Source organism: Bactrocera latifrons, unplaced genomic scaffold (genome assembly GCF_001853355.1).
Source record: "Bactrocera latifrons isolate USDA-ARS-PBARC rearing strain unplaced genomic scaffold, ASM185335v1 scaffold_118, whole genome shotgun sequence".
Classification (NCBI taxonomy): Eukaryota; Metazoa; Arthropoda; class Insecta; order Diptera; family Tephritidae; genus Bactrocera; species Bactrocera latifrons.
Genome location: NW_017534608.1, coordinates 164,516 through 192,416, shown reverse-complemented (window position 1 = coordinate 192,416; position 27,901 = coordinate 164,516). Strand labels below are relative to the sequence as shown.

Here is a 27,901-nt window from a genome sequence, read left to right as displayed (position 1 = left end):
CCTTTATAGAAAGTTATGGAAGACCAATGTTGAGAATAGGGTGTGGTTATATTGCTTTAAAGGAGCTATTGGGAAGCGGTGGGGAGTCCCCAAGAGTTGTGCTTCAGCTTTTTGAATTCATAATTAAACCAATACAGTCCAGTAGTACATATTTATGTCTTATGAAGTGAACTCAGTAAATATCCAGACATTATCTCCTTCACTGTTCAGCTTTCATCAGATTTAGGTTAAAGCATCTTGGTTGTCATACTTTCTATGAACCCGACATACCTAAGAGTTCCGGGTATCATAACGGACAAGCGTCTCTAGTAGTGCCAGTGCGTCTCACGAATTTCAGTTTATTTAGCTAACCTAACTTAAGCCCATTACTTGTATATTAACGCAATTTTGCATAAGGTTCGAACAATTTTTGTTGGCTTTTTCGTGGAGGGTATATAAAGAGTTTGAATTTCCAAAAAAAAAAATTAATTTTGGTGTTTTCAAAGTCGGTGACCAACATTACACGAAGAATTCTGAACTGATTAGTATAAAATTTTAACAGAAACTGCTTAACAATATTATCGATCAATTTTTGGATTTGATATTGCTTTAACTAAATCTGTTTGAAATTAAATTTCAGAGAATCCAGTTCAGAAATAGAGTGGTCAACGCAAAACGTATTTTTTAAGGGGAGCCTTCGGAGATCAGCTGTAGTTCCTTTCCAAATAAATATTTTGACTAATACTAAGTATTAAAATAGAGTTAATATATACCTAATATGTGTACAAACTTATGCATCAATAATTTTAAAAGTTTTCTCAGAAGCTTCCAACTATACACTTGTATAATTCCAGCAGTCAAGTTCAAGTGCTTTTTGCAAAGCCGGGATTATATACCAATTTCACACTGTTGATGCGCATGTGTGACATGAAAATCAAATCAAACTAAGTCATCTGTGTCAAAAACCAAAAATCATTTTAAAAGATATAAGAGAGGGGTCACGAATTTGAAGAGAGAGACCAAAAAAAGTCAAATAAAAATAAATTATTTATTATTCAGATGGTTGTCACATATTTAGCATAGACCAAACTTGTATTATTTGAGTAGCAGATTTTTCCCCGCTTTGGTTTTTGTTATTATTGCTGAGAATGCATAGTGAAAGCCAGTAGAAGTTGCCACGGTGATCTAGAAAATAGGCAAATAACATGAACTCATACATATGCAAATAAAAGGCTTTTAGGGCTCGCACCTCTGCGCTACTGATAAGTACACAGTGCACTCATACACACACGCATGTTTATGAATGTTTTTAAATATGAACGCAAGAATAATGAAAATAGCTCAGTAATAACTTTCACAGGTGTGCATGTTCATGCGTGTTAAGCATTTTACAACAGAAACCAACACACACACACGCTCAAACATGTCAGTGGAAGCTGTCAGCCGGGCGCGCACAAAAAGTTCATAAATCACCCAGAGGCCAGTACGAAAAAATTAAGCGCCAGACACAAAAAATTCATACACGAGCATTTCACGACTTTGCGACTGCTGCAAAAAAGTATGGCAGCGCTGCGCGGGCAGCGCGAGTGCGACGAGTTTATTCATTCATTATACATTATGCATCGAATTCTTGCACGTCTGTAACTGCCAATGAGCCCATGTGTGTGTGTGTGAGTGTGTGTAGCGAACTTTACGTTTGACAATTTCATTGCAAATGCAAATTTAAGTCCTCACTAATTTAAATACATCCATATGACAGAAAAAATGCCTTTTTAATAACTCAATGTCAACGTGTTTCCATTTAAAAATTACGGTGGCGCCACATTCGGTGGCACTGCAAAGAGTGACCACTCATGGGTGAAATGGGAATGAGGTTCCATTAAGGGGCAGAGAAAAGTGAAGCAATGTACTTAAAAATATATAAAAATGTATATATAGCACCAGAATATTCAGTAACATAGGCCAAAAGGGAATGTTGCTTTGGCTCTGCATGACATGCCGAAAGTGACTCAAATAATTGACAGTTATATCACAGAAAATGTTATCACTTAATTTACCATATTCCAGAGTCATTCGTGGTAGTTAGAAAATTCATGAAAAAAATATTCACATAATACCTGAAGGCCCTATTAGAAAGCTTTATAGTATAAAAGTCGTCATATGAATTTGGTGCCAGTTATCTCAAGACCCGTATACTTTGGCCCAAAAAAAAATTGAAACTGATAATCGCCTCACATTGATAAGTTTTTAACTGATTAAATTCGCTGAAGGCGAGTTCGCACTCACCTATTTAAAGCCAACAGTATATCCACTAAAAATTTAGATAACGAAAGTGGGTAAACTAAACAAATGATTACAGAACTGTGAAAATTTAATGTTGTCTTCAGAATACATTTTAAGTATATATTGTATAATCCTGCGAATCCATATGCTATTTGTAATATGAAATACCTTTTACCCAGAAAATTGTAGTCATGACGCCTATTTTCAGTAATCTGAACAACCTGATCTTTCATTGTAATTTTTGTGGACAATCATGCAAGGTTTGGTATCTAATGGGTTATTGGGTGAACCCTAATTGGTTAACAGTATTTTGTGTCGAATACATTTCCCTATTCCATTCAAGATTATAGCTGCGGCAAATATTTTTATAAGGCAGGTCCACTTTAGAAAGGCTAGTGACACATGGTTGCTGCCTTTTTCTGATCCTAAATAGTAGGTCCTTGATTTTATTTCTATGATTTTAGGTTATATTTATTTTGTTACCTTGCAGCTTTTTATTAAGTTCCAACTGCTCTGAGCTATTTGTTCGAAAAAAGTAAGAAATTCTCTTCTGATTGTTTCCTGTGCTGCATGGTATTAGCGCCGCCTCGAATTCGTCTAAAGAGGCTCTTAACTTTGTCAGCTCGTCTGTCTTTTCGTTGCCTAAAATGTTCCCGGGAACCCAAATTGTGGAAAAGTGGAGATTAATTGCCACTAAGCTTAAAGCATCTGGTCGGTCGGTGATGATATTGACATCATCGGCCTCAAATGGGGTAAGACGAAATATCTCCTGTCATCAAAAAAACAGTCGTCGCACTCGCGACTTGGCACTCACGTCACTGTTGACAGTCATTGCTTTTAAGTTGTAGATAATTTCGTTTATCTTGGAGCCAGCGTAAACACCACCAACAATGTCAGCCTAGAAATCCAACGCACGATAACTCTTGCCAACAGGTGCTACTTCGGACTGACTAGGCAATTGAGAAGCAAAGTCCTCTCTCGACAAACTAAAACCTGCTATATGGTGCAGAGGCTTGGACGATGTCAGCAATAGATGAGTCGATGCTGCGAGTTTTCGAGAGAAAAGTTCTGCGAAAGATTTATGGTCCTTTACGCGTTGGCCACGGCGAATATCGCATTCGATGGAACGATGAGCTGTACGAGATATACGACGACATTGACATAGTTCAGCGAATTAAAAGACAGCGGCTACGCTGGCTACGTCATGTTGTCCGGATGGAGGAAAACACTCCAGCTCTGAAAGTATTCGACACTGTACCCGCCGGGGAAAGCAGAGGAAGAGGAAGACCTCCACTCCGTTGGAAGGACCTGTCTTTACTTGAAATATCTAATTGGCGCCACATAGCGAAAAGAAGGAACGACTGGCGCGCGGTTGTTAACTCGGCTATAATCGCGTAAGCGGTGACTACGCCAATCAAGAAGAAGAAGAAGCTTAAAGCATTGCTGTGTCAACAAGACTACGTTTGAATTAATCCGTGGTATCGAGAAAGCAAGCAATGCTGCGTGCTGTTTGTGTATATGGTTGAACACTGTATATTCCCGCAGTTATTCAATAGAACTTCACAGATCTTCTCTATGCCTCGTACTTCCGCTTGAAAGATTCTGGCTGAGTAGGATAGGCGGGGAGAAATAGAGATGTTAAGATTATTGGAGTATACAACCGCCCTATTCAGCAGTTCACTTTCGATCCATCGGTATAATATGGGTAGTATCCTTCTTTCCTACTAAACCTCTCCATCCGAAAGCAACTATTGAAATCTAACTTTGGGAAAATTAGTCTGATTATGTTTAGGATGGCGAAATGTTTATGAAGAGATGATGCAGAAGAATATTAAGTTCCTCAGTTGGACATGAGTTAATAACCTCGGAAACCCTCTTCACAAGTTAATGATGGTCTTATAACATGAAGTCTCAAAAAGGTAAAATTAGTTTATACCTTCCTTTCATATTTTCTTAGTGAGGTTGACAAAGTAGTTACTTGGGATATCAAGATCCCTAATGAAATTAAAAAAACCGTAAATAAGGGGATTCAGTTCATAATTTCTTCTCATAACAAATAACGTAAGCCTCTGAAAGTATTTCCCATGTACCCACCTAATGATCGAATGCGCCCACACTCAGCCTTACCGCATTTCATTTAAATGATTCCAAGCTCTTTTAACCAGCTCAGCCGCTCTCACCTTAAAAGTGACAATACCCGGCACTAGCTTAAGCCAAACAAATTTTCGCCTCAGCACACGCGCACGTAAGCATTTAAATCTACGCACTGCCAAAAACAAAACAAATTAAAAAGTGGTGAAAGTGAACTTACCAATATATATCTCCACGTCAGCATCATCATCACGGCCAACACCATCTGCGGCGCCTGCAGCAACGCCATCGCCGTAATGAACGAGGCTAGTATCAGCAACACGAACATCATTGAATTCATTAAGCGGACTATCGGCCAATGCCACATCGGTGCACGCCTCCAAGTCGGGCTCAGCGTGCGCCTCATCCAGGCCATTCAGGTACGTTTCTAGTAGGTAATTTTTACCCAATTCACGCTCGCGGACTCGATGCTTCTCCTCCTCAATTTTCGAAATTTGTCGCTCCTTTTCTCTGTGTGTGTGTGTGTACGTAGAAATTTTTTTTTTTTTTTGCGAACGCAAAATGCGCAGAAAGGTGTAGGGGATGAGAAAGAGTGAATAAGTAAACAAGGCATAAATACACAAAATATGCAACAGCATACAGAATTGTGTTTAACTGCAAATACATATAGAAAGTACCGTTACTTACAAGAGTGTGCAGGAAAAGTGTATATTTGTTTCGCTAAAATACTTATTAACCATGCTGGGGACATCGGGCAATATTATACCATAGTCTCACGGTTTCTTTCAGATTTCTAATTGGAAACAGATAGTAAAAATTTTCATCATTATTAATAAGGAGTCTTAAAACTCGACTCATAATCTCAAGCGCTACCATTAGGAATGCTAACCAGCAGGTTTTTCAAAAACAACTCTAAATTCTTTTTAATAAAACAAGAACGGTTTGGGTTATTAATGAAATTCTTTATTATTGTGAAAGTACATTCGTACGTCAGTCACCACTGCATTCCGAAAAAAAATTCGGTTGAGCTGGAGTCTTCAATGAGCCGTACTTCTTCCATGATGATCAAGGCCGGGTCGTTTTTGTGAATGGGAACCGCTCATGATAACCGAATATTTTTGGCCGGAACAATATATGGTTCCAACAGAAGGGCACCACAATCCACACAGCGAATGCCACAATCGATTTATTGAAAACCAAATTTTGTGAACGTGTTATCTTACGAAATCGCCCAGTCAATTGGCCGCCTCGGTCATACCAAACCGTTTTTGTCTTATTTAATTACTTTATTACTTTTGTTGCGTTCTTATTGAAAACCTGCTACATATCCTCAATGGATAACTACCCAAAAAAAAAAAGAGGGAAAATCTACCCCTTTATTGGTAATTCTTCAACATAGTTGTTGAACAGCGATGGCTAAATATTTTGCAATGTTCCCTTGCACACTTTCGTAAGTGACTGTACGAACCGGGTTACAAGAGCTTACCTTAAAAGGGCCAACTGTCGATGAATGGTTTCGTCCTGCGCTAGAATAATTTTCAGTAGCCGCTCATTTGCACTTACGCCCCCTTCACCTCCATCGACGCCTACTCCTAAGCCATCCAGCGCATCCGCGGTCACATCATCCTCCTCACCCATGCCACAGTCGATGACGGCGATGTGCTTGCCACCGCCTTTACTCACCTGTGCGTTGGTCAGCGCGTTGCCGAGTCCGCTGAAAGCGGCTACAGCTCGTTGTGAGACGCGCGGATGCAAAGTATTCGCCTGTGCCAACCAACTGACCGTAGCGGCTGATTTGTACTTGCGGCGACGTAACCGTGCGCTGCGCGAACTCCCCACCGGACTGCCCATGCCGCTGTCCTTGTCCGTGGAGAGCAACGAGGAGACCTGTGTGTTCAGATTGAGCGACGGTGAGCTGGCGCGGTGCAACGCATTAGGTAATGCCGAGAAAGTCCCATTATTGCTGTTGCCATTGCCGTTGCTGTTGACGGCAGTGAGGCGACGCAAGAGCAATTCGCACTGGTGGATTAAATGGATGGTCGAAACAGGTCGTGTTCGTCATTGATGAGGTCGCAGTTAGAGTGTGGTCATGTGCGATTGTTGCAGTTGTTGCAGTTGGGCGGAGTGTGCAGCGGTGTTGTTTGTGCGTGTTGGTGGACGTTGCCACCATGCGTGCATGCGTCCGTGCGTGCGTGCACACATTCAGTTCATTCGTTGTTGTTGTTGTTGTGGTTGCGTTGCATTATCGTTGTGTTGATGTTGTTGTTTTTCGTTGGAATTTTTTTCGTTGTCATGCAAGAAATAAAGAAAGTGGAACGGAAATATTGGCTTTGAGAAATTGCATGGTTTCTTGCGAAAGTGAAAAGTAAAAATTTTGCGTGACTCAACACTTAACACTAAAACGGAATTGCATGTCTTACAAATCGCAAATTGCGCTCGCCGACAACAGGCAGCAGCAACAACAGCTAGTACAATAACAATAACCATAAGTAGGTAGCAAACACATGCGAAGAATGAAGACGGGCGCTCGTCAAGTATTGTTGCTGCCGCAGGAAATTTTCAAACAAACTTTCCGCACAAAAGTTGAACATTTCGCAAAATGCCAACGAGAAAAGTGTGAAATGAAATGTGAAATATGAATAGTGAGTTGTGCGAATGATTTAAAAATTTTCGACATCCTGTCGGCAACGAAAAGGCTGCTCGCAACAAACAAGGAAATGCTAAGTACATACAAATATCCTTCGTGTTGCCTCCACCCTGCACGCCCTTGCCACAACAACAACTGGCAATTCGACATTTTCTGCTTTCACGAGTGGCAAGCAACCTCATCAGTTGTGGTACCTGCCGTAGGCCAATCGGTAGTTAGGCTATTAAGCCACCGTTGTTGTTGTTGTTGTTTTTGTTAACGTAGGTCATTGAGGGGGCATTGCGTGACTTGTTTGCTCGCCCGACAGCTACAACGCATTGCCGTTTTCGCAAGCCATTGTGTGTAGCTGCCGCAACTGTTGGGAAAGCCTCTCGCTCCGCGCCGGCAACTGTCCTTGCAGCAGTCGTTTCCTTTTGCGCGTAACTGTTACCAACAGCGCGTTGGAGTTGGAGTTGAACAACGGCAACAATTTGCCAATTCACACCGATTTATTGGTTAGTGTATCACAGCAACACTTCATTGTTATCAACGTCGTTAGTGTAGCGAAGGGAGCGCAGTTGAAGGTTGAATGTGTGTATTTGAAAAGAAAAAATAATTTGATGTTACAACGGAAATGTCGACACATTCTTTGAAGTCACATATATCGATGGCTTTGCCATTTGAACCATTTTTAAAACAATGGCTGATGTTTTATTGGAATCTCTATATTCTTTAGAAAAATAAATTCCACAACTCAGACAAAAAAGTTAATAGACGCGCTTGTTCGAGCGAATTATCTTCTAGTTGAATTGTGAAGAAAGTACCCGGAAATTGTTAACAAAATGCAAAATATATAAATACTCTTTTAACGATTATTCCGGTCTCAGCTCTTTCGTCGAATTTTTTTTATCCCTTCGAAAGACTGAAACCGGCTTTCATTCAGATGATTATTGACTTGTTTCATGCCAAACTAATACAGGGTGTGTCCGGAAGGTAATAGGACTGAGTCGGTTTAAAAAAATTTATTGAACCAATTGTTGCAATTCTTTTAAAACTTTCAAAATATACTCCCACTGCGTCGGTACAGCGCTGCCAATGCGATTTCCAAGGTGGGCAACGTCTGGGCTTTGGGGCGGCTGCGGAAGCATTGGAATGCCGGCCTTGTTTAGACAGCTGTTCACAAGAAAGACGATGTGAGCCGGGACGTTGTCGTGGTGCAACTTCCAATCGTGATTGTGATGTCTTATCGGATCCGATTTACCCTCTTGAGGAATTCCACATAAAACTTGTTGTTGACCGTTTGGCAAGGAGGAACAAATTTATGGTGGCCGATGCCTTTGATGTCAAAAAAGACAATGAGCATTCTTTTTACTTCGGACCCTTGCATTCAAAAAGGCCTGATCCACTAAAACACACCAATTCTTGCTAAAGCAACTTCCGGGTAAGCTTGCTTGATCATATCAAACGTCTTAACCGGACGAGTCGAGCAAGAACGCATTTCATATCTAAAATATTCACCAAAGTCATTCGAAGGACCCTGGAGAGATGTCGACCTCTCTTGCCATCTCTCTAACACTCGCATCATGATTTTTAAGCACCACCTTTTTTACTTTTTTAATATTTGCATTAGTTTACGAGGTCGAATGTCGACCAGAACGAGGCATGTCTTCAACGACCTCTCGACCGTGTTTGAATGCTTTGTACCACTCATTGGCATACGATTTTGAGAAAACTGAATCACCGTAAACCTTTTTCAATACAATTCCGCAAACGAAATTTGAATGGAAATACAAAATTTCTTTTTTTCAGGTTGAAAATCGTATCACAAAATGCTTTAGTTATTAACTTCGTATGTTTAGCCATTTTATTCCACCGTAATTAGGTGATTAATGTTACCGTAAAGGATTACAGATCCAAGAACCATTTGCTTGAAACATTCATTACCTTCACACCATCTTCAAAGAATCTACGAGATAAAAATACCTTCGGAACACAAACGGAGCAATACATTCATTTTACTATATAAGCCTCTTTAAGACTGCTGGCAGGCCTAACTTGACTTATTCTCTAATTCAAGTTTGAGAGCTGGTTTAACAGTTGTCACGCTAAAACGCTAAAATAACTCTTTCCCACTAGAGTGGATCTAAGCAACCGGAAGGCCAAAGATTTTTATAGAGAAGGCCCAGGGTGTCGCTTCTATAACATTTTCTAAAATTTATTGAGTCTATTACAACAACAAGAAAGAACCCAAAGACAATTTTAAAGGACGACAATCCTCAAACGTTATCAAAGCAAAGAGCAGCGCAGATCTTACAGATTTTTGAGGAATTGCCAACTATCAGCAATACATACCGTAGAAAGCATATAACTAGCGGCTTTCAAACAACTTTTTCAAAACATTCCAAACTCATTGCCACGATTATCCAACAATGCAACAAACATTTGCACGCAACATCTTGCTACATGACAGCACTTACCTCCTTCTTTGAGGGGCCATCCTGCACTGGCATCACATCGAATACCTTCGCATTGCCATCCAAGTACTCCTCACAGTGGCGATGCTGCTTGACAATGACGTACTCAGTGGCGTTCGTTAGCCGGTTGCCACACAGAGGTGCGCCACCACTACTCGCCGGCACAGTTAGCGCCATCGACACAGCAGCTGCGATGGGAAGGCAACTGCCAATAGTCAATTCACCGCTCGCAGCGAACGATGGATCGCAATTTTCTTTGGTATGCGTTGATGTTTTTATTAACGTTGATTGATTGATGGCTGGATTTGCCGCGCTCTTGCTGGTACTATTTTTATTATTATTGCTCTTGCCGCTGTTGACACTAAACATATGCTGTTGTGGCTGCTGTTGCTGCTGGTAGTGTTTTTCCTGCAATTGCTGTGCGTTTTGATAATTGAGCAACGCGCCAATCAAATCCGCACACGTCGTACTCGCATCCACACCCGCCACCCAGTGCTTCTCGCCGTCCACCCAAACAGCCACATTGTCCGACAACGTCTCCATCGAACCGAACGAGTCGCTCTCATCATCATCGTCAACCTCCACGTCCACGTCCACAGCGTCCAGCATAATGCCGCCCGTCGTCACACCTGTGCGCGTGTCAACGGGAAAATTAACATCGCCAACAGCGGCGGCAGCTGCAGCAGCCGTGGCGGCGACACTATCTCTGCGTGTGTACGCATTGCCGTTGCTATCGACAATGTCCCCATCGTCATCAACAACACCGATATCGACACATGCGGCGACTCGAGTCGGCGCGGACACTTCATTACGTTGTTGGTGCGCCCTTTCATGCATTATTCCACCATCGCCCGCATGCTGGGTCTCTGTGTGCGCGTGTGTGTAGCCAGCAAAACCAATATTTATCGCTCGGCCCATCATTGTTTGCACTGCTGTTGTTGTTGCCGATATTGTATTCACCCGCGCTGATGGCTGCGGGTAAAATGGCTGCCGCCTTATTGGGTGGAGGCTGGTGGTGCTGGTACCGGTGATGTTGGCGTTGGTCCGCGTCAATTGATTTGTATCTTTGGCCGCCATGGTCGCTGTCATCGTTGCTGTCGCCAACGTCGCTAGGCGCTTGCTCCTGCTGCTGCTACACTAACTGTCTCAGTGCCTGTCGCCTGTCAATTTTTGCTGAAAATATAACAGAAGAGGTGAAGAATAGGCAATGAATTACAAAAGCGATACAACAATGAATATAAAGTCATATAAAATAGAAATACAGGGTTACTCAAGCGGTATACCGAGTGAAAAAAAATTAATAAAAAATAATATTTTTTACAAGGATCAACAAACAAAGACCGTTTTTACTACAACTAGGATGTCTAACGTCAAAATCAATAAGATCTTTCTAGATTGCAGTTCAAGTATAGATGAGATTGGTGGCCATCCCGATTTTCACAAAAAAATTTTGTTCAGCGATGAAGCTCACTTTTGGTTGAATGTGTACGTTAATAACCAATTAGAGTAATGATTGTCCACAAGTCTTTGTTGAGACACCCTTAGTATGTTACATGAGCAGATGGAATTTTTGTTCCCGATTTCTTCAAAACTATAGCAGACCACCACTGAAGAACGTCGCTTCATGCCATGCAGCCAACGAAACAATCTAAATATTTGTTAAAGGAAACTTTTGGTAAGCGCAATATCTCGCGTCGTGAGGCTATGGCGTCGCCTCCAGTATTGCGCCAATTAACAGAGCTGGACTTAGGTGAAGGCGCTATTCTATGCAGATAAGCCCGAGACGCTTAACGTATTGGAAGAGAATTTTCCGCACGAGCCAGCCGCGGTGATCACTTGCACTAAGTAAACTAACTAACTACTTTTACCGAAAAGAAAATACTCGGAATGACTCATCTAAGAAATTAAGCCAAAGATTTTCTAAATCATTCAATTTTGCAATATGTCATTTTTGAAAGTCTACCAACCTATTATATACTCTCAAACCCTGTATATACTTTCAAACACAACGAGGGCTTCATAAATCTTCCAGTGAATATACATAACAAAAAAGAAAAAAACTAAAAAAAATCACAGGCGTTCGCATAAATTGATTTATTTGGCGTATTAACTAGAAATGTGAGCATGAACGGCCAAATGATGTGATGTCTGATTTGATTAGTGTATTGAGAGCTGGGACACCCGCTTACACGTTGCGCCTTCACGGACATACGCACACTCCGATACAACCAATTACTGGCAGACTCGCGACGGAATTCGCTAACCAAATAACCAACCATAGAGATAATCCGATTAATGGCTACTGCAACTGTCATTGTTGTTGTAATCGCAGCTTTTAACAGGAAAACACCAATACATGCACACACTCACATAGATGCAAATGTATTAAATTATATCGCCTACAAATAGATTACATACAAATCTTTATTGTCACATTGTGTGAGGGTATGTTGTTGCTGTTGGTGGGGGTGTAAAATTGATTGGCTCTGTCGTTAGTAGTATCATTCTTGGTAAAATTCAAATTGGCTGGTGATTTCTTGTGTTGATGATGTGCTGAAATATCGGAGCATAATAAAGCTAGAGCCTGTTCATCTCCATTGAGCGTGTGCAGAGTATAAGACTTAAATGCTTTATATGGAGACAGTTTCTGGGAAAGCGTTCTGTTAATAGTAAAATTCATTTGAATTGAGCGATATGCATATTGAAACACACTTTCGGCAGAAACTGATTTCCTTCTACGAACTGAAGTAAAAACCAATAAAATCAATTTAAAAGTGAGAAGTGAAGCCAATTTTATCTTCAAAAAGTTTTCCTTAAGATGTTTTTCACATTTATCAGCGCCAAGGCCCGCTTTGGGTTTCTTCGATATATTTTTGAGCTTTGTGAAATTATAATAAATCTAAAATTGGTGCGATGTTACCATTTCCTGCAAATATTTTCTCCAACTAAGACAGGAGTCCAAAAATGTAGCTAAAAAGTTCACAAGTTTATTTGCAGCTTATGCCTCTTTAATCTTAATCCATTAATCAGAGCTGAATAATTTTAATTACTCATACTTGATCTGTCCTACTATTGACGGATAAAATCAGAATGTACTTAACCACAGAAGTTTTTCTTAAACGTTTGTCAAGTCTCCAACCCTATGCCATTCGATGTACATAATGTATACCCCTGTTAATAACATAAAACTTTGCTACATAATTTCAAGATTACGATCCCTTAATATGTTAGTATATTTCTTGTATATTTCCGGCCGAAGTTTAGGTTTTTAGCTATTGTAAAGCCAGACAAATATTCCTTAAAGAATTTTGAAGAATTCGGTCCCATAAAATTGTGAATAAATGTCGTGAGAATGGCAGCACTTGTTGGCTGTTCAGAATTAATTAATTAACTAGTTTGTTGTTTAAATATCTCATGACATATTGCTTCACAATATCAGCTTTCTAATTAATTGTGTTTTAAAATGTATTATTAACTAAGAAGTAAGAAAGAGCTAAGTTCGGGTAATCGAATATTTCATACTCTTTAAGGATTAAAGCCAGGGAAATAACCACACGTTTTATTATTATTATCAGGTTTATTAGTTATACAAGCAGCGTTCCAAAGTAAAGAGGACTTAAAAAACTGAACAAATGGTTTTTTCGGCAAAATCAATTTATTTTTCAATTTCATCATCAATCATTTCATCAATTTATTGTTTTAGCTCATTGTATGACCGCCAGTATTCCGGTGCAAGCCTTTGGAAGGGCCTCTACATGTGCATAACGCTTTCCTTTCATTTTCCGAAAATGAAGAAGTCGCACAGTGCCATATCAGGTGAATACGGGGAGTGATTAATGGCCAAAATGTAATTTTTGGCAAAATAATCTTTTTAATGATGTTCATCGAATGTTGGATTCTGAGCAATTTTTGATCGTCAGTCAATTTGTGCGGAACAAACTGTGCACACACCTTTCGAAAGCCCAAATGCTCGCTCTAAATGCAATAAATCGATGTTTGGAGATGTTCAATTCCATTTCCATGAATTTCAATGATTATTTCGGGTGATTTTTGATGAATTCCTCACAGTTTCGATGGAATTACCGATGATCACGGATTTTGATTAGCCAACATGTTGATCGTAATCTATGTCCTCACGACTGCTTTGAAAACATTGAAACCACTTATACACTAGTCTACGGGATAGACAATCATCGTCATAAACTTGCTTCATCAATTGAAACGTTCTGGTAAAAGTTTTACGAATTTTAAAACAAAATTGAATGTTGGCTCTTTGTTCGAAACTCACTTTCGCACCGATAACACAAACATACTGACACTTAAAACGCAATAACTTATGAAATTCTCACTGGACAATCGATCAAAATAGCAGATTCTACTGCAACCGACAGTCGACATATAGATGGTGTCACCAGGGGGCACTAGATTCAAAAAGTCCTGTTTACTTCGGAACGCACCTTGTATGTGGGCTAAGGAAGGTATTGACCAGACCCATTCCATTTGTAGCACACACACATACTACTTTCAGAAATGGATTATTTCTGAGTTTCATTTTTACATACATATATCTCACACAATGACTGATATTTTCAATAAAAAGTGATTATAAGCACTGGGTCCACATATTTAATAACTTGGTGCTTGAACAGTTTTGGTTTGATTTAGACAATTTTTGGTCATACGACGGCACACCTCAAATGCACTGTGGTTTTAGTCCACTTTGTCGATTTTCACCCTGTAAAATAAATACGCACCGAATGTGGTTAAAATCGGTTTCGACGTGTCTCGAGATATGTGATTCCACATAAAAGTGACCAACTTCCAATTTCGAGACCGGCTCCATTAAAGCTCTCTCATACCATCGGAGGTGAAATTTAATGCATCTGCCCTATTTAGCTATTGATTTATCGCGCTTTAAGTAATTTTTAACAGGACCTTTATATGGGGAATGAGCTGGGTTATCTTCCGATTTCATCCAGCAAATATATTACAGAGCGATGGTACGCCCACTTTTTTAATATTGGTAGGATTACACCCATCTACGAACTTTTGCTCTTCTTCTTTGCCAAGGAACGCGGGTACCAAGTTATATCTAAATTTTTACTCAACTTACAGTTTGCACGAACGGATGAACGGACAGACAGACTGTCACCCGGATGTCAAATCCTATGGTCATCCTGATCATATATATATATACATAACCCTGCATCTATCTAGTCTGGTTTTAGGCGATACATATAACATTAACTGTTGTTGCGAGAGTATAAAAGTCTGGTTAAATACTTTAGTCAAACCAAAACGGGCCAATTCTTTGAATTTTTTCTTCACGTAGTCGACGAAAATAGGTAAGTGTAAAATTGTTCAGGCTATATAATATAGATATAATCACAGCTTATTTTCATGAAACTACATATTTTTTAGTCTTTTTTTTTTTTTAAGGAAAGATCGTCTTCTGAAACAACACAGAATTAACTCTTCGAAGGAATTGGTGATATACCCATAAGCAACAAATATAATAAACAACGGCATACAAAAATATGTATGTACAAATACTTCCAAATAATTATATTCGCACATTCTTTTAAATAATTGCGCAACAAAATTTATCGCCTCCTATTAATTACCTAAATTAGCTTAATTCTGCGACGACGTGTTTTGAAAAGATTCAGATTCGTCAATAATTTTTACATACAAACTCCGTAGCAATTAACTCTACTTTCGCTTTGAGCGCATTAACTAATCTGTTGTAATTGGAAGGAATATGAGTTATATATATGTATGTGAGCATTATGGTGGATAAAAATCGATTTTTTTTTCGCTTGGTACTCTGGAAAATATGTTATTAGACACATCTACGAAAGTTTTTCTAAATATGACCACTTCATTGTAACGGGAAGGTCCTTCGTCTCAGATTTTTTGAGTTTTTTCTTATTACCAGATAGGAAGCTACAAATCTCTGCTTCAATTCATAGAAAAAATATGTCGTTTAATAGATTTTGTAGTAAATTGAATGGTCTACAAAAAAGTCTGTAGCGATTTTTTCGTGAACTTAATCATCTAAAAGATAGTGAAGGATAAAGTTTGATTATTTTAAGGCACATCTTTAAGGCATTCTTATGATTTTTATCAATCAATGAAAAAAATCCTTATGAATTGGAAAACTCATAGTTTTGCAAGAAATTCACTGCTCTGCGAGATATTTTTTCATGTAGTTGGAAAATTGATTTGACTTTTTTATATGACTACTAAGCGAAAAAACCTTTTTTGGCCCAGCCTAATATATTCAATAAACATTTATATTGCATATATTTATTAAATAAATTTATATACTATATATATGTGTGTATATGTATATTCATAAAGAAAAGTGAGCAAAAGTTGAAAAACTTCATTAAAAACTGATATATCGCGTTATAATTGAACAATTACTTATGAACATTAATCACCCTTAATTATAGTTAAATATGACTTTCCTGCGCGTTTGCCATTGTAATTGTATTTAATTCAATTAAATGTGCAAATCCAGAAGAAATGTCAAAAAAGCGACCACTTTGCGTGTCTGCGTGTCTCGCTGGCATTATGCGGCATAAGAGCTTATTTCGAGAAATTCATCAAACGAAGCTAAATTTCATGAACTAAACAAAATGGTTGGCGTGTGATATGCCTGGAATGTGCGCACACCAGCACATGCACATAGCGAGCGCATAACTTCTTACACCACAAGACATTCAATCATGTCCTTACTCCATTGTAATGTGTGCGCTTTACATACACGCATCCAATTGTATGTTTGTCGTAAGTTCATATATGTGTATGTGTGTGTGTGTGTGTGTGTGTGTGTGTGTGAGCACTCACTGACAGCCTTATTATTATGAGGGAATATGCGCTGTTAAAAATTCCCCTCAAAAGGCACTCAACGAGCTATTCACTTGCCCACACACACACACACACGTGTAGTTAAGTACATATGTGTGCGTGTATCGATCAACGCAACCGCTGAAGTTTAATTTAGGGTTGGCCGTTACTCATTTCCCCTCATGCTCCCATATTTGCATTTGCACGTTAAAGTAATCAATTGACCGACTCTTTAATGCCACAAGTGCTGTTCAAATTAATTTTCCCAATAAATTGTGGCCATTTGTGATAATTACATAATTCGTGCATTCTATAAATGTTGGTTGAGGAAATTGAATTAGTATTGAACTTTTTTATTTAAAAGCTTTCATATTTAATAACTCAAGGATATGAATTCAAGGTCTTGGTTTGATGTTGAATTGGGATTTCTGAGACTTTCTGAGATCTTTAAAACACATTTTCATCAGATAAGATAAAATTTAGGTTACATTGAATTTTATAGATGAAATATGCGATTTTGTGAATGTTTTTTTAGAGGTATTTTATTTAATCAATAAACAAGAATAATATAAATTTACAGAAACTAATGATTTTAATAATTTTGAAAAATGTTTCATTCTCTTGATCCGGGTCCCGCGCTGACGTTAATTTTTCTACTTAAAATTAGTTAAAATCCAAAGCCCAAAAATTCATTATTATTTATATGAATACAGCTAATGGACGACCGACATTTTACACCGTTTTTTGCTTAAATAGATCTCTGGAAATCAGTGACCATTTAAAGTTTATCTGCAAGAAGATTGACTTTATTCAAAAAAATTAAATATCATTAAAAAAAAAAAAAATTAAATTGAATTTGCTATTCGCCTCTTTCCACTGTATATTAACTGGAGGTAATTAGATCAAAACTCCGAAATAAGTTCTTTTCTGAAAAATTCTAGATAAATGTTTAAAAAGTCCCATTTTTACAGACATAATTATGTAGTAGGTATTGAGTGAGTCACAGTAAAACTTTCAAGTTCTACAGCCCACTCTTCGTATAATTCTGTATGAGAATTTTTTTTTATGTTAGAAAGACATTGAACGGTTATACATTTAACCGACTATAGAGCACCTAGTTTTCATAATTTAATCACTAAAATTCCACAGCAACGAGTTTGGGTTTCGAGCATGGGTCCACAATATCATAGTCACGCGCCTCGCTAATTCACAAGTATTTACAGATCAGAAAGGATATGAAAGTGGATGTTTTAACATCGGATAATTTATGTTAACCATGGCATATACTACATATACAAATGCATGATGGATATATGCTTGTTTTATGTATTTAATTATTACATGTATTTATGTATGTACGTAGGTTACCTTTTATATTTGAGAATTTGGCAATGCCAACTTTATAATTTGGCATCTTACAAGTTTATCGTAAAGTTTGACATATGCGATGTTATACGATACATACTCAGTAACGTAACTTAACTGTAACTTGTATCTCGGTCAAAAAATGGAAGTAATGGAATTAGCTCAGCAAAAGTGCATCGATGAACTTAATATAATTTTCGGCGATGAAGGTCAATCAAGGACCAGTGTTTGTCGAGTTCAAGCGAGATCGTAAATCACTCCAAGGCGAATTTCGTGAAAGTTGTGCACACTCAGTTCTGAAAACTATTGATGTTGTGCATTAGTGGGAGCATAGATTGATCACACACAATTTGTACATCGCTCAAAAAAAGCTTTTGTCGATTGTTCGAGAGCAATACTAAAGAACTTGCATAGCGGTGCTTCCAAACACGTAGATGCCATTGTGGTAGGTGATGAATTTGGATTTACGCGTACGAGCCCGAAAGTAAATAGCGGTGTTTTACGATGAGATGAATCCAAAAACAAAGTTGCCCCGCTTCAAGAACTTTTGAGCAAATTGTTCTCGGCTTTTTGTAAAAACTGGACATATCACGACCATATCAGTAGTACAACCCAGAAGAATAACTCAGAACTCCGAATGGTACGCAACCTTTTGCTTACCAGTTGTCTTTCGAGAAATCGGAAAAACCAACCACCGAAGTCGGATCACTCTTCACCACGACAATGCGAGCTTTCACACATCGTCTTAAACAACTGCGCTGCTCAAACATCAAATTGATGCGTTTTCCACCTTGTAGTCCTGACTTGGAACCGAATGATTTCTTTCCCATCATCTTTTTCACGCGTTTTCATGCGTTCAGAACGAATGTTTGGAGATGCCTCAATCAGAGTGGCAAAAGGGCTTCGACAACTGGTCGGTGGTATATATTTAAATAAAAAAAACCAATAAAGCGGTTTGTGATACTTAACATTTATTTAATTATTTTTTTTAATCCCGAAATGTAAAAGGCAACCCTCGTATATACGCATCTGCATACAAATACAATTGATTTGACCTTTTCAGTATATTTACATTCGCTTGCCTTTTCGCTGTAAGGTTCTTAATCAACGCTTCAACAGAAATTGTAATTACAGTTTCCCGCACACATATGTACATAACAACAATAACAAGAACAACGAGAACTCTATAACATAATAATGCCGAAACCTTACGTTTGCGTAATGTGGCCACTTAAATATGCAGCAACGTATAGCATTCATAAGGATATGCAATTTATGCACTCGCATATGTATTTATGTATGTTTGTATGTGCATATGCTCGCTGTATTAAACTATATAATATTGTATTTAAATTAAATTTCTTGCTCACCGTCATTACGATCGACAGCTGCTAAAGTGTCCAGCGCAGCAACGCAGCTTTACAACAAGCAATGCAACAACAAACCGCTGTCAGCATTTAAGCACTGAAAATATTCCCCATTTGCCAAACAGTTAAAACTCCATTAAATTTGAAAACGAATGCAATTTAAGCGAACTCAATTTTTATCTTTGCACCGCTCTCCATTCGGCTGTGTGCGTGTGTATGTCGCTCGGTGTTTTTGTTCGCTTTCAGTGTGCATTTTCGTATTTTTACAGCTTTTGCTACATTCTTACTGCCATCGTAGCTCTACCGGCGACGATAAGCGAGCACAGCGATCACTGATACAGAAAGAGGGGTGGAAACAGAATTGTTCGAACAATAAATAACCCTTCGTAACCATCAGAAGGGTCAGTCAGTCAGTCAGTTGGTTGGTCGGTCGCACAACTAGTCTGTCAAGTCGGTCTGTCATTTACTTAGTTAGTCAATTGGAACATACCACAAGTCAACCTGTGCGAAGTGTATGAAAATAAACACATATGAAGTCACATACTCATACAGTCATACACACACACATGGCATTATGTTATTACAATTCCACCCTACCGTACCCTTCGCGGACGTTGAAAATGTAAGCCTTTAAACTTCACGCATTTGAGACTTCTCCCGCAAGTTGAGGGTTCCGTCGCAAACAGCAAACGGGAAATGGCGTTGGAAGTAGTTAATGGTCTTTGGTCGGTCGGTCATGAAGAACCGAAATCATTAAATTGTCGATGGTGAATTTCCTCTTAATTTTGTTGAACTCTGATAAGGAAGGTGACGCTGTTCGTGCATTTACGTTGACACCTTACGGGTGGTGAGAGCGGATGATCGATTTGGTAAATAATAAGTTATTTGTGTTATATGATATGAACATTTCTATAATTGTCTTTAGATAAAGGCAACGCAATGTAATATTATAAAATTGAGAAACTTTTCTAGTTAACGAGATATCTTTATGAAATGTTTCACATATTATTCAAGGCAATAGTACAGAGAAATTGTTCAGATCGGATGACTACTTGTACATATAGCTGCCGCAGAAACTAACTGAAAATAATCAAGTTCTTGTTAGGAATATTTTGTATTCGTGAGGGCTATTATAGCTTCAGTCCCACCGAAGTGAAATTTTTTTCTTGTTTTCTTTACTTTGGACATACTCTAAAGATAGGCTTTCATATCCTGTTGATCCAATGTTCCATTGGTAACTCTATGAGGATTACAATGATTAGATTTTACCATTTTATCCCTTAAAGCCTTAATTAGCATTTTAATTTCTGTGCTGTAAAATTCTAGAAACGTTCGGAACTAAAAGTCCTTTCTCGGCCCTTGAATACACAAAACTAGTTGTGAGTTACTTCCAAGTCTTCCAAGTTGACAGTCCTCGGCATTGGGCGCAAAATATTTACTTGGTATGAAAATCTTCGCTTAGTCTGCCTGAGGTTAGATCGCTTTTAGTGGAGGAGTGCATAGGAGGGCTGAACCGCCTATCAGTGTGTAACCGGGTACATCTAATCTGGGTACCAGCACATAAAGGGTTAGCCGGCAATAACTTGATCGATGAACTAGCCCGGCCTACGGCAGCGTCCAGAATGATGGGACTAGAACTATGCATCGCCTTCGCGTTCCACACCCTTAAGGAGGTCTCCGCACGGAGAAGAGAGTGGGAAGAGAACAGCACTGACAGCAGGAATGTGACATGCCAAGCTGCTTCTAGGAAGGTACAACCTCGCAAAGATTAAGAAAATAATCAACCACCAGGGGACAAATTCCGGCTCCTTGTCGCGCTCTGTACAAGGCCGACATGTTAATAGACTCTTACGCAAATTGTCGGTTCGGAACACCTGATTCTGGATTGCCCAGCAATTTCCAGAAGCAAGTTAAGGACTCTAAGTTCCAGCTACGTGGACAAGGATAACATCACCTCAGACATGCTCAGCAGGCTCCTGGAATTGTTCAGGATGCTGGACCTTGGTGACCATAAATGATATAGAGTAAGACACAATAGACAGGTCGCAGTACAAAACCCCTATTTTTACTATCTATCTATCTACTTATTATGCCTTTTAAACTTCTTTTGCCCCAGCCATGCCCAACAAAATTGCACGAGGGAATATATAAACAAATAACTGTGTCAGGCCTGTAATAATATTGAACGGATTTATTCTAGATATTATTCTCTTTGATATGCACAAGATCAAAATAAAAGCATTAGGATTAATTTTTAAAAAAGTATGCGATCTGAGAAGAATAGATAAGTTCAAAGTGATTCTCAAACACGATTGGCAATGAAGAAAGTAGATAAGTCCAATCCTTCATTCCTTTTACAGTTCAAGGTATCCAATATATTTATATTACTCATTATGAACTAAGGTTGCTTAAGAGTATTGGGTTGTAGCTCGACTCAACATGACGCCGGAAAACCGAGATAGAGGAAAAATCATTCGAAATACGATAATGTAGAGGCTTTTATGATACTTCACAATTGTTCCCATTATATTCTACATTCAAATGACAGGAAGTGTTGTCAACTTGCAACACTTGGAAATCAAATAAGAAAAACCCAGTTCAGTAAATTTTCCACCATTCCAATCGTTTTCGAGACGTTTTAATGCATTGCGGCTATAAAGTATAAGAAATCGGCATTACAGTGAAAGGCGATACGCATTCGACGCATTTAACGGTATGCTGTCATGCCAATGAAATTAAGATCAACATGCGGAATCGAAAATCAAAAGTTTAAACGCCACAAAACTGTCAACAATGCTTGGTGGCTAAACAAAGGCAACAATACACCAGCTCATGTCATTGAAGAACAATTGCTGAAAACCTACATGTGTGCATGTTTATGTGTGTATGTGTGTGTGTGTGTGTGTGTGTGTGTGGGTTGAGAAACGTAACACCGTAGCAATGACATTAACAACTGCAATAGAAACAACAACAACGTCAACAAAATAACATCAAAGTCAACAAAGTCGAAAAGCGATAGCCCGGGAGAGCGGGTGAGTGGCAGAGCCATCGTGGATGTGGATGTCAATGACGGTGTCGATGAAGAACATTTGCTTCGGTGCTTCCGCACACACTTAGCGCGCGCTGAACGAGTATTTATTCGTAAATACTCGCTATATGCGGAGAGGTTGCTTGTGTACGTGTGTGTGTGCGCTGCTTTTCGACTGCGTTTGGGATTGATGTCGGTCATGAGGCGATATGATATGGTTTCAGTCATTTTATAGCAGCTTTTATTCCCACTGCATGTGGGTAGTAGTCGTTGTCGCTGTTTTCTTATGCTGCGCTGACATTGTTTCTCTTAGCGCTTTTCAACAACCTTTTCGGTCTTCACTTCGACTCTTATTCCTTTTGTTTGCGTATTACTTGCTTTTATTTCGCTCTGCTTCTTCTTATTTTTTATTTAACTATTGTGTGGCACAACCATGAAAAAGGGTAAATGCCCGGAAGTATGAAGCACTGCCTGACAATGATGAGCGGAAGTGAGTATACTTACATATACTGGGAAAAGTCAAGGGGCAGCAACGAAAGGAGTGGCAATAATGTGAATAGCGTAATGAAGAAGCTCAGCACATAGAATAGTTTCACGCTTAGATTCAGCGCTGGACTTTAATTTCATTACAGTGGTGTCTTGGTGTCTCCTAAGTTGAGTTGAGATAAATTAGTACTTTTTATAGAGGGTGTATTGTTCGCAGCTCTTCAAGGTTTTGAAAATTTATTTGCGTTCATTTCAACACAGCCACAAATTTTAGAGGTTGCTACTCTATTCATGGAAGCCACTATTTTTTTTCACTGATATATTAACGACCTTATTAAAAGGATGCAACTTTCGTGTCAATTTTCATGTGTAATGTTAACGGGGTTTCTATATAGCTTCTTATAGTCCTTTCCGCATTGCTAACGGTGGATACCGCATTCGATGGAACGATGAGATGTACGACGACATTGACTAGAAGGCAGCAGCTACGCTGGCCAGGTCATGTCGTCCGAAAACACTCCAGCTCTTAAAGTATTGACGGAGTACCCGCCGGTGGAAGCAGAAGAAGAGGAAGATCTCTACTGCGTTGGAAAGACCAGGTGGAGAAGGACCTGGCTTCGCTTGGAATCTCCAATTGGCGCACATTGCAGCAAGAAGAAACGACTGGCGCGCTGTTTTAACTCGGCTATAACCGCGTAAGTGGTTTCGAAGCTAGTAAGAAGAAGAAACATTCTAGAAACTGAAGTTTTGACCATTCTAGCATATGAGGTGCTTGTCGTTAAGGAAGCACCGCTTCATTCAGGCTTACGAGCATTCAGACCGAAAGTAAGATATACAGTTCTTAGCTCATTTCTCATTTCCAATTGGATTAGTGGAAACCGATAGCTTGATAATTTAATTTTGACTCCTCTCCTCCTACTTGTAATTTGCATACTTTTTAAACTAAAGTTAAACACTGTTCGACTGATTCGATCGCCGTGCTATTTGTCCGATGGCTTGTAGCACGTCTGTCCGTTTGTCCTTCTGAGCATTTGTTCATTTGTTCATTCGTTTATTTGTTTGTTTATTCGTTTGTTTGGTCGGTTGGCTGCGCAGTTGTGTTGACCATCAAGTCAGCCATCCATCCGATGCAACAACACACATGCACATATAAACAAATGAACACATACATACATGTCTACACATTCGAGTGTGCAAAAATTGAGTGCAAAATGCCAAGCAACGATTTATACTTTTTCAGCAAGTGCCGCTGCTGCTGCCATTGCTGCCGCTTTAAGGAAATGTGAGAATGTCGTGTGGACAAAACTGTATCGAAGTATCTGCGTCAGCAACCAAACAAGCACTTAGCCGCACATCAATACACGGATACACTCCAGCAAACGTCGATATCCCGATAAGGCCCTGTGCACAGTCCACTTGCGTTTCTGCACGTCGACGCTTGCTGCTGTGAGTTGTAAGTACGCATTCGCTAAATGTTGCTACAACAAACACACGTCATTGCCGAAACGCGCAGATGGTCAAGCATGTGCACATAGATGTGTGTGTGTGAGTATGCACTGCAATTCTTTAAAGCCAAAGCCCAGCTGATTGGCGGAGTGCAAGACGCGCGAGAGCCAAGACGATAGCTTAGGAATGAATGAGCACAATGTTGTTGATAGAAATAAATAGAAGAAGAAGAAGCATAACACACAAAAACTGCTTGCCATGTTTGTAGTGTGCAACGAAGCGAAGAAATGGAGCGAGTGAGGCGCGAAGTGTGGGCGCACATATGATTTCTATGATGTGGTCTTAGTTAGGCATAGGCGGATCTAAACACTAAACAAGGAGGAGAGTTTCAAAAATAAATTTACGCTGTTCCGTATATACCAATGAGCATCTGGGAAGTAATTGAAGAGCCAATACCCTCGGTTACCTATTGTTTCGGCTGGAGCTGCATTCTGCTTAGAGAAACCTTTATAAATCGAGAATCCAACGATTCATAGCCAGTTCTATAATACAAACTCGCCTATTCAGTCATATTACAAAATACGAAAAAACTTTTTCGACTACAAAATATAAAAATACCACTGGGACCCTGAAAAAAACATAATTCTATGCCTCAAATCTTGAAGATCTCTCTACAAAATATTTGATTTCGACGAAAATCTCCTTACTTCAGAACAAGGCTCTTTCTAAAAATTATTCAAATATGTTTTAGATTTCAAAATAAAGCAACTTATCTTCTTCGGACTCTTTCGAAGTTAAAACTGACTGAAGAAGTGATAAAGCCCCAGACAATTTTTTCCATCACTGCCTCTCCTCCCAACTCCGCTGTTGTCCTACATTTTTCACATCCATATATGCATGTACTCAGCTATCGCTGCACATAACGGCGCTGTGCGTACAAGCGGAGTGCAGCTTTGCATTGTCGTCGTTGCTTTTATGAATGAACAGGAAGTTGCCAGCCAACAATGGCTGCAACAAACCGAGTGCCAACATTGACAAAAAGGTAACGGCCATAAAGACGTAGTAGAAGTGTTTGAAAGAGGAAGCGAAGGCAGCCAGCTCTTTGAATATTGGAAAATACATAAAATATACTACTCACAAGTGCACAAATACAGTGGGGCAAAGAAGCTGTGCGCAACAGTCGACGAAAGTCGAAAAAGAAAATATTTTTAATATAAGATTTTTGCTCTTCTCTAAAACAATAAAATTTAAAATTTAAAGATGTTCTTTTTAAATTTTTCTTCTAAAAATTTATAGCTGAAGTGATATTTTTGAATTTTGATTATTTCTGCGTACTTTTTGACCCACACTGTGAAAGAAAGATTGCAAAAACAGGTAACTTTACTGTTGAGTTTGCTCTTTTGCGTACTTCAAGCTTATTGATGTATCATTGTTTGCCTTAGAAAATACTTTTGTGACCTAGATCATGGAAGTTATAAGGTCCCATTGCACTTTCTTTAGAGAATCGAGATTGTAGTATTTTAGATGTTGCAGGGATGAGGTTTGAAGAAAGATTACGAGTACATGTATGAGTATATATTGAAATTGTGACCGAGAAAGCATGAAAGAGTTTTTTATCTGTGCTCACTAGAATGAATGATTGAACAGTCGAGACATTGAAGCATCGAACTGATGTTTGCTTGAAATCGAGTGTGGGAGCTTGAACTAGCAACAGCCAGTAGTTATTTGACTTCTATTTTTCCAAAGACTGATGCTAATCAAAAGCTGGATTAAACTAGAATAAAGAACATTTTGGTATGGTATGGTGGTAATAGAAAAGTAGTATTCTCAGTAAATCGTTCTGTTAATCTGATATTTTGGGATTTAACGAAGTTGAAGTTAGGTCTATGGCTGAACTTCAAGATGAAGATCACATTTGAATTGTTAAAGACTAGTCGCCTGTAAGCTTCAAAAATTCTATAGTTAGAACCAGCTTGAAAGACTACACGCCTTGTCAAAAAAGAGAAATACTCCGCAAGAACTCAAGAGAAAACCTACAAAGAGACATCGGAAAATGCTTCGAGCGTTGGAAAAGGCATTGAAATATGTTTACTACAGACATATATCTAAGAAGATGGCATTTATAGGAAAACGTTATTTGGTAATTACGGTAAATAAATATGTGTTTTAAGCAGAAACTATAGCACTCATTACCGTTATGCCGGATTATTGAAATGAATTCTTATCGTAAAAAGCAAAGGATTTTAAGCGTTTAATACCATAGACATACTACCATATATGTATGTGCGTTCATATCGGATTTAAGCGCGATAAATAAAGCAACAACAACAATAGTAGTTGGCAATGAAGAGCTGCTTTTGCACCACTTCCATTGAACTGCTGGGTCTACCGGCCATTAACTCGCCGAACAACGACGAAAGTACAAATGCTCGTAGCGCAGAATATAAAACGCGAAAGTACAACAATAAAATAAAAATGCTCAAACAAAAATATGCGCGAATGTGTGAGCAAAGGTCGCTGGGCGGCGTAAAAGGGGTTATAAAATACCTTTTATTATTGCAACTCATTCATAAACTCGACTTAAATGGCGAAATATGGTAGATACAATAGCAATAAAAAGAATATCGCCGCCGAGCGTAAGCAACGACAGCGCAACACACGCACACACACATATGTAGCACATACAAATAAAAGCATATGCGCAGCATTTGTTGCGGCTGCGGTTGCTGCCACGCGCTTTTTTATATCTCAGCTGCCACCGCTTTCAAGCTTTGCTGCTGTTGCTGTTGCTGTTGCCGTTGACTGCTGATGGCCATAATAATGAAATGAAATGGTTATAAATATGTATATATACACATGTATGTAATTACTATTGCTGCAACACCATAAGCAATCAGTGGAGCGTTCGAGCGTAAGTGTGGGTCAGAAGTGCTAACAACTAAAATGAAGCCGCGAACGCCGATTGCAACAGCCACGAAATAATTTTAAACAATTGCGCAAATAGAATGACTGCCAAGAAGCAGCTGAAAAGAAGAAAAAGAAGAAGCATAAGCCACAATTTCAATGAAACTGTAAAGTGACCATAGCCATCAGCGCTCACTGCCCCGCTCGCCTTTCGCTGAAGCGGTTCTGTCGAAGATAATGGTTGGCTCTTCGTATGGCTGGCTTCTGGCTTCTGCCCGCCGACTGCCAGCTGCTGTTCTACATAATTTTACTCCACACTAGTTAAAAGTTAAATGATCGTTTCGTCTTTAAAGTCGACAGTTAGCTTCAGAAGAAGCCCCCGTTTTGCTTTATTGCCTATAATAACTGCATATGCGAATACGGCAACTTTTAACGTCCGACTCCCCGTACGCATAACGCCGAGCCGATTAGCAGCCCTTTAGGAAATAAAGCACATTTTTCGAAGGGGCAACAGTACAACTTCTTCAATAGCACATATAAGGTTGTGTCGACCGAACTGTGTGAGGGACCACACATTGCAGTAAATACCACAAGAACCCACTCGCCGTAGTCCTTGTCCCGTATCGCATTTCTCTCTCTAACTAGGATATCAACCAGTTAGGTAGCAGCACCTTCCCAATTAAGGGACCGGACATTCAAGGTGCATGCCCTCAAATCGTAATCCTTAATTCGTTTGCCCTGGTCGTCATCAAAAGAGGGTCTCTCATCCGAGGCTGATTGTAATTTTTCATTAGGTGTGTTTTTCTACTTGACGGGTCCTGCGGAGGGGGTTTTTCGCCTTCTAACTTAAGCTCGTTTTGCAACAGATGTTTATTGGCTACTGGAAGTCGTGAACTACTTGAGTAATATGTAAAAGATTCGTTTAAGGTCACATGATTTCATCCTTGCAATGTAACACCCCTCACAAATACCAATTACAAGAACTTTGTTTTATCAA

General features: G+C 39.1%; 1 protein-coding gene across 4 annotated transcripts in view; it reads right to left on the bottom strand.

The window, feature by feature from the left end:
- LOC108978156 overlaps positions 1-27,901 on the bottom strand; it is a 66,590-nt gene that overhangs the window by 8,987 nt on the left and 29,702 nt on the right. For all 4 annotated transcript variants that reach the window (XM_018948301.1, XM_018948299.1, XM_018948300.1 and 1 more), the window contains exons 3-5: positions 9,457-10,626; positions 5,840-6,372; positions 4,574-4,863 (exon numbers count right to left, since the gene is read on the bottom strand). In XM_018948301.1, coding sequence (XP_018803846.1) covers positions 4,574-4,863; positions 5,840-6,372; positions 9,457-10,542 — 1,909 coding nt within the window. In that variant the 5' untranslated portion in view covers positions 10,543-10,626. The remainder of the gene's footprint in view (positions 1-4,573; positions 4,864-5,839; positions 6,373-9,456; positions 10,627-27,901) is intronic.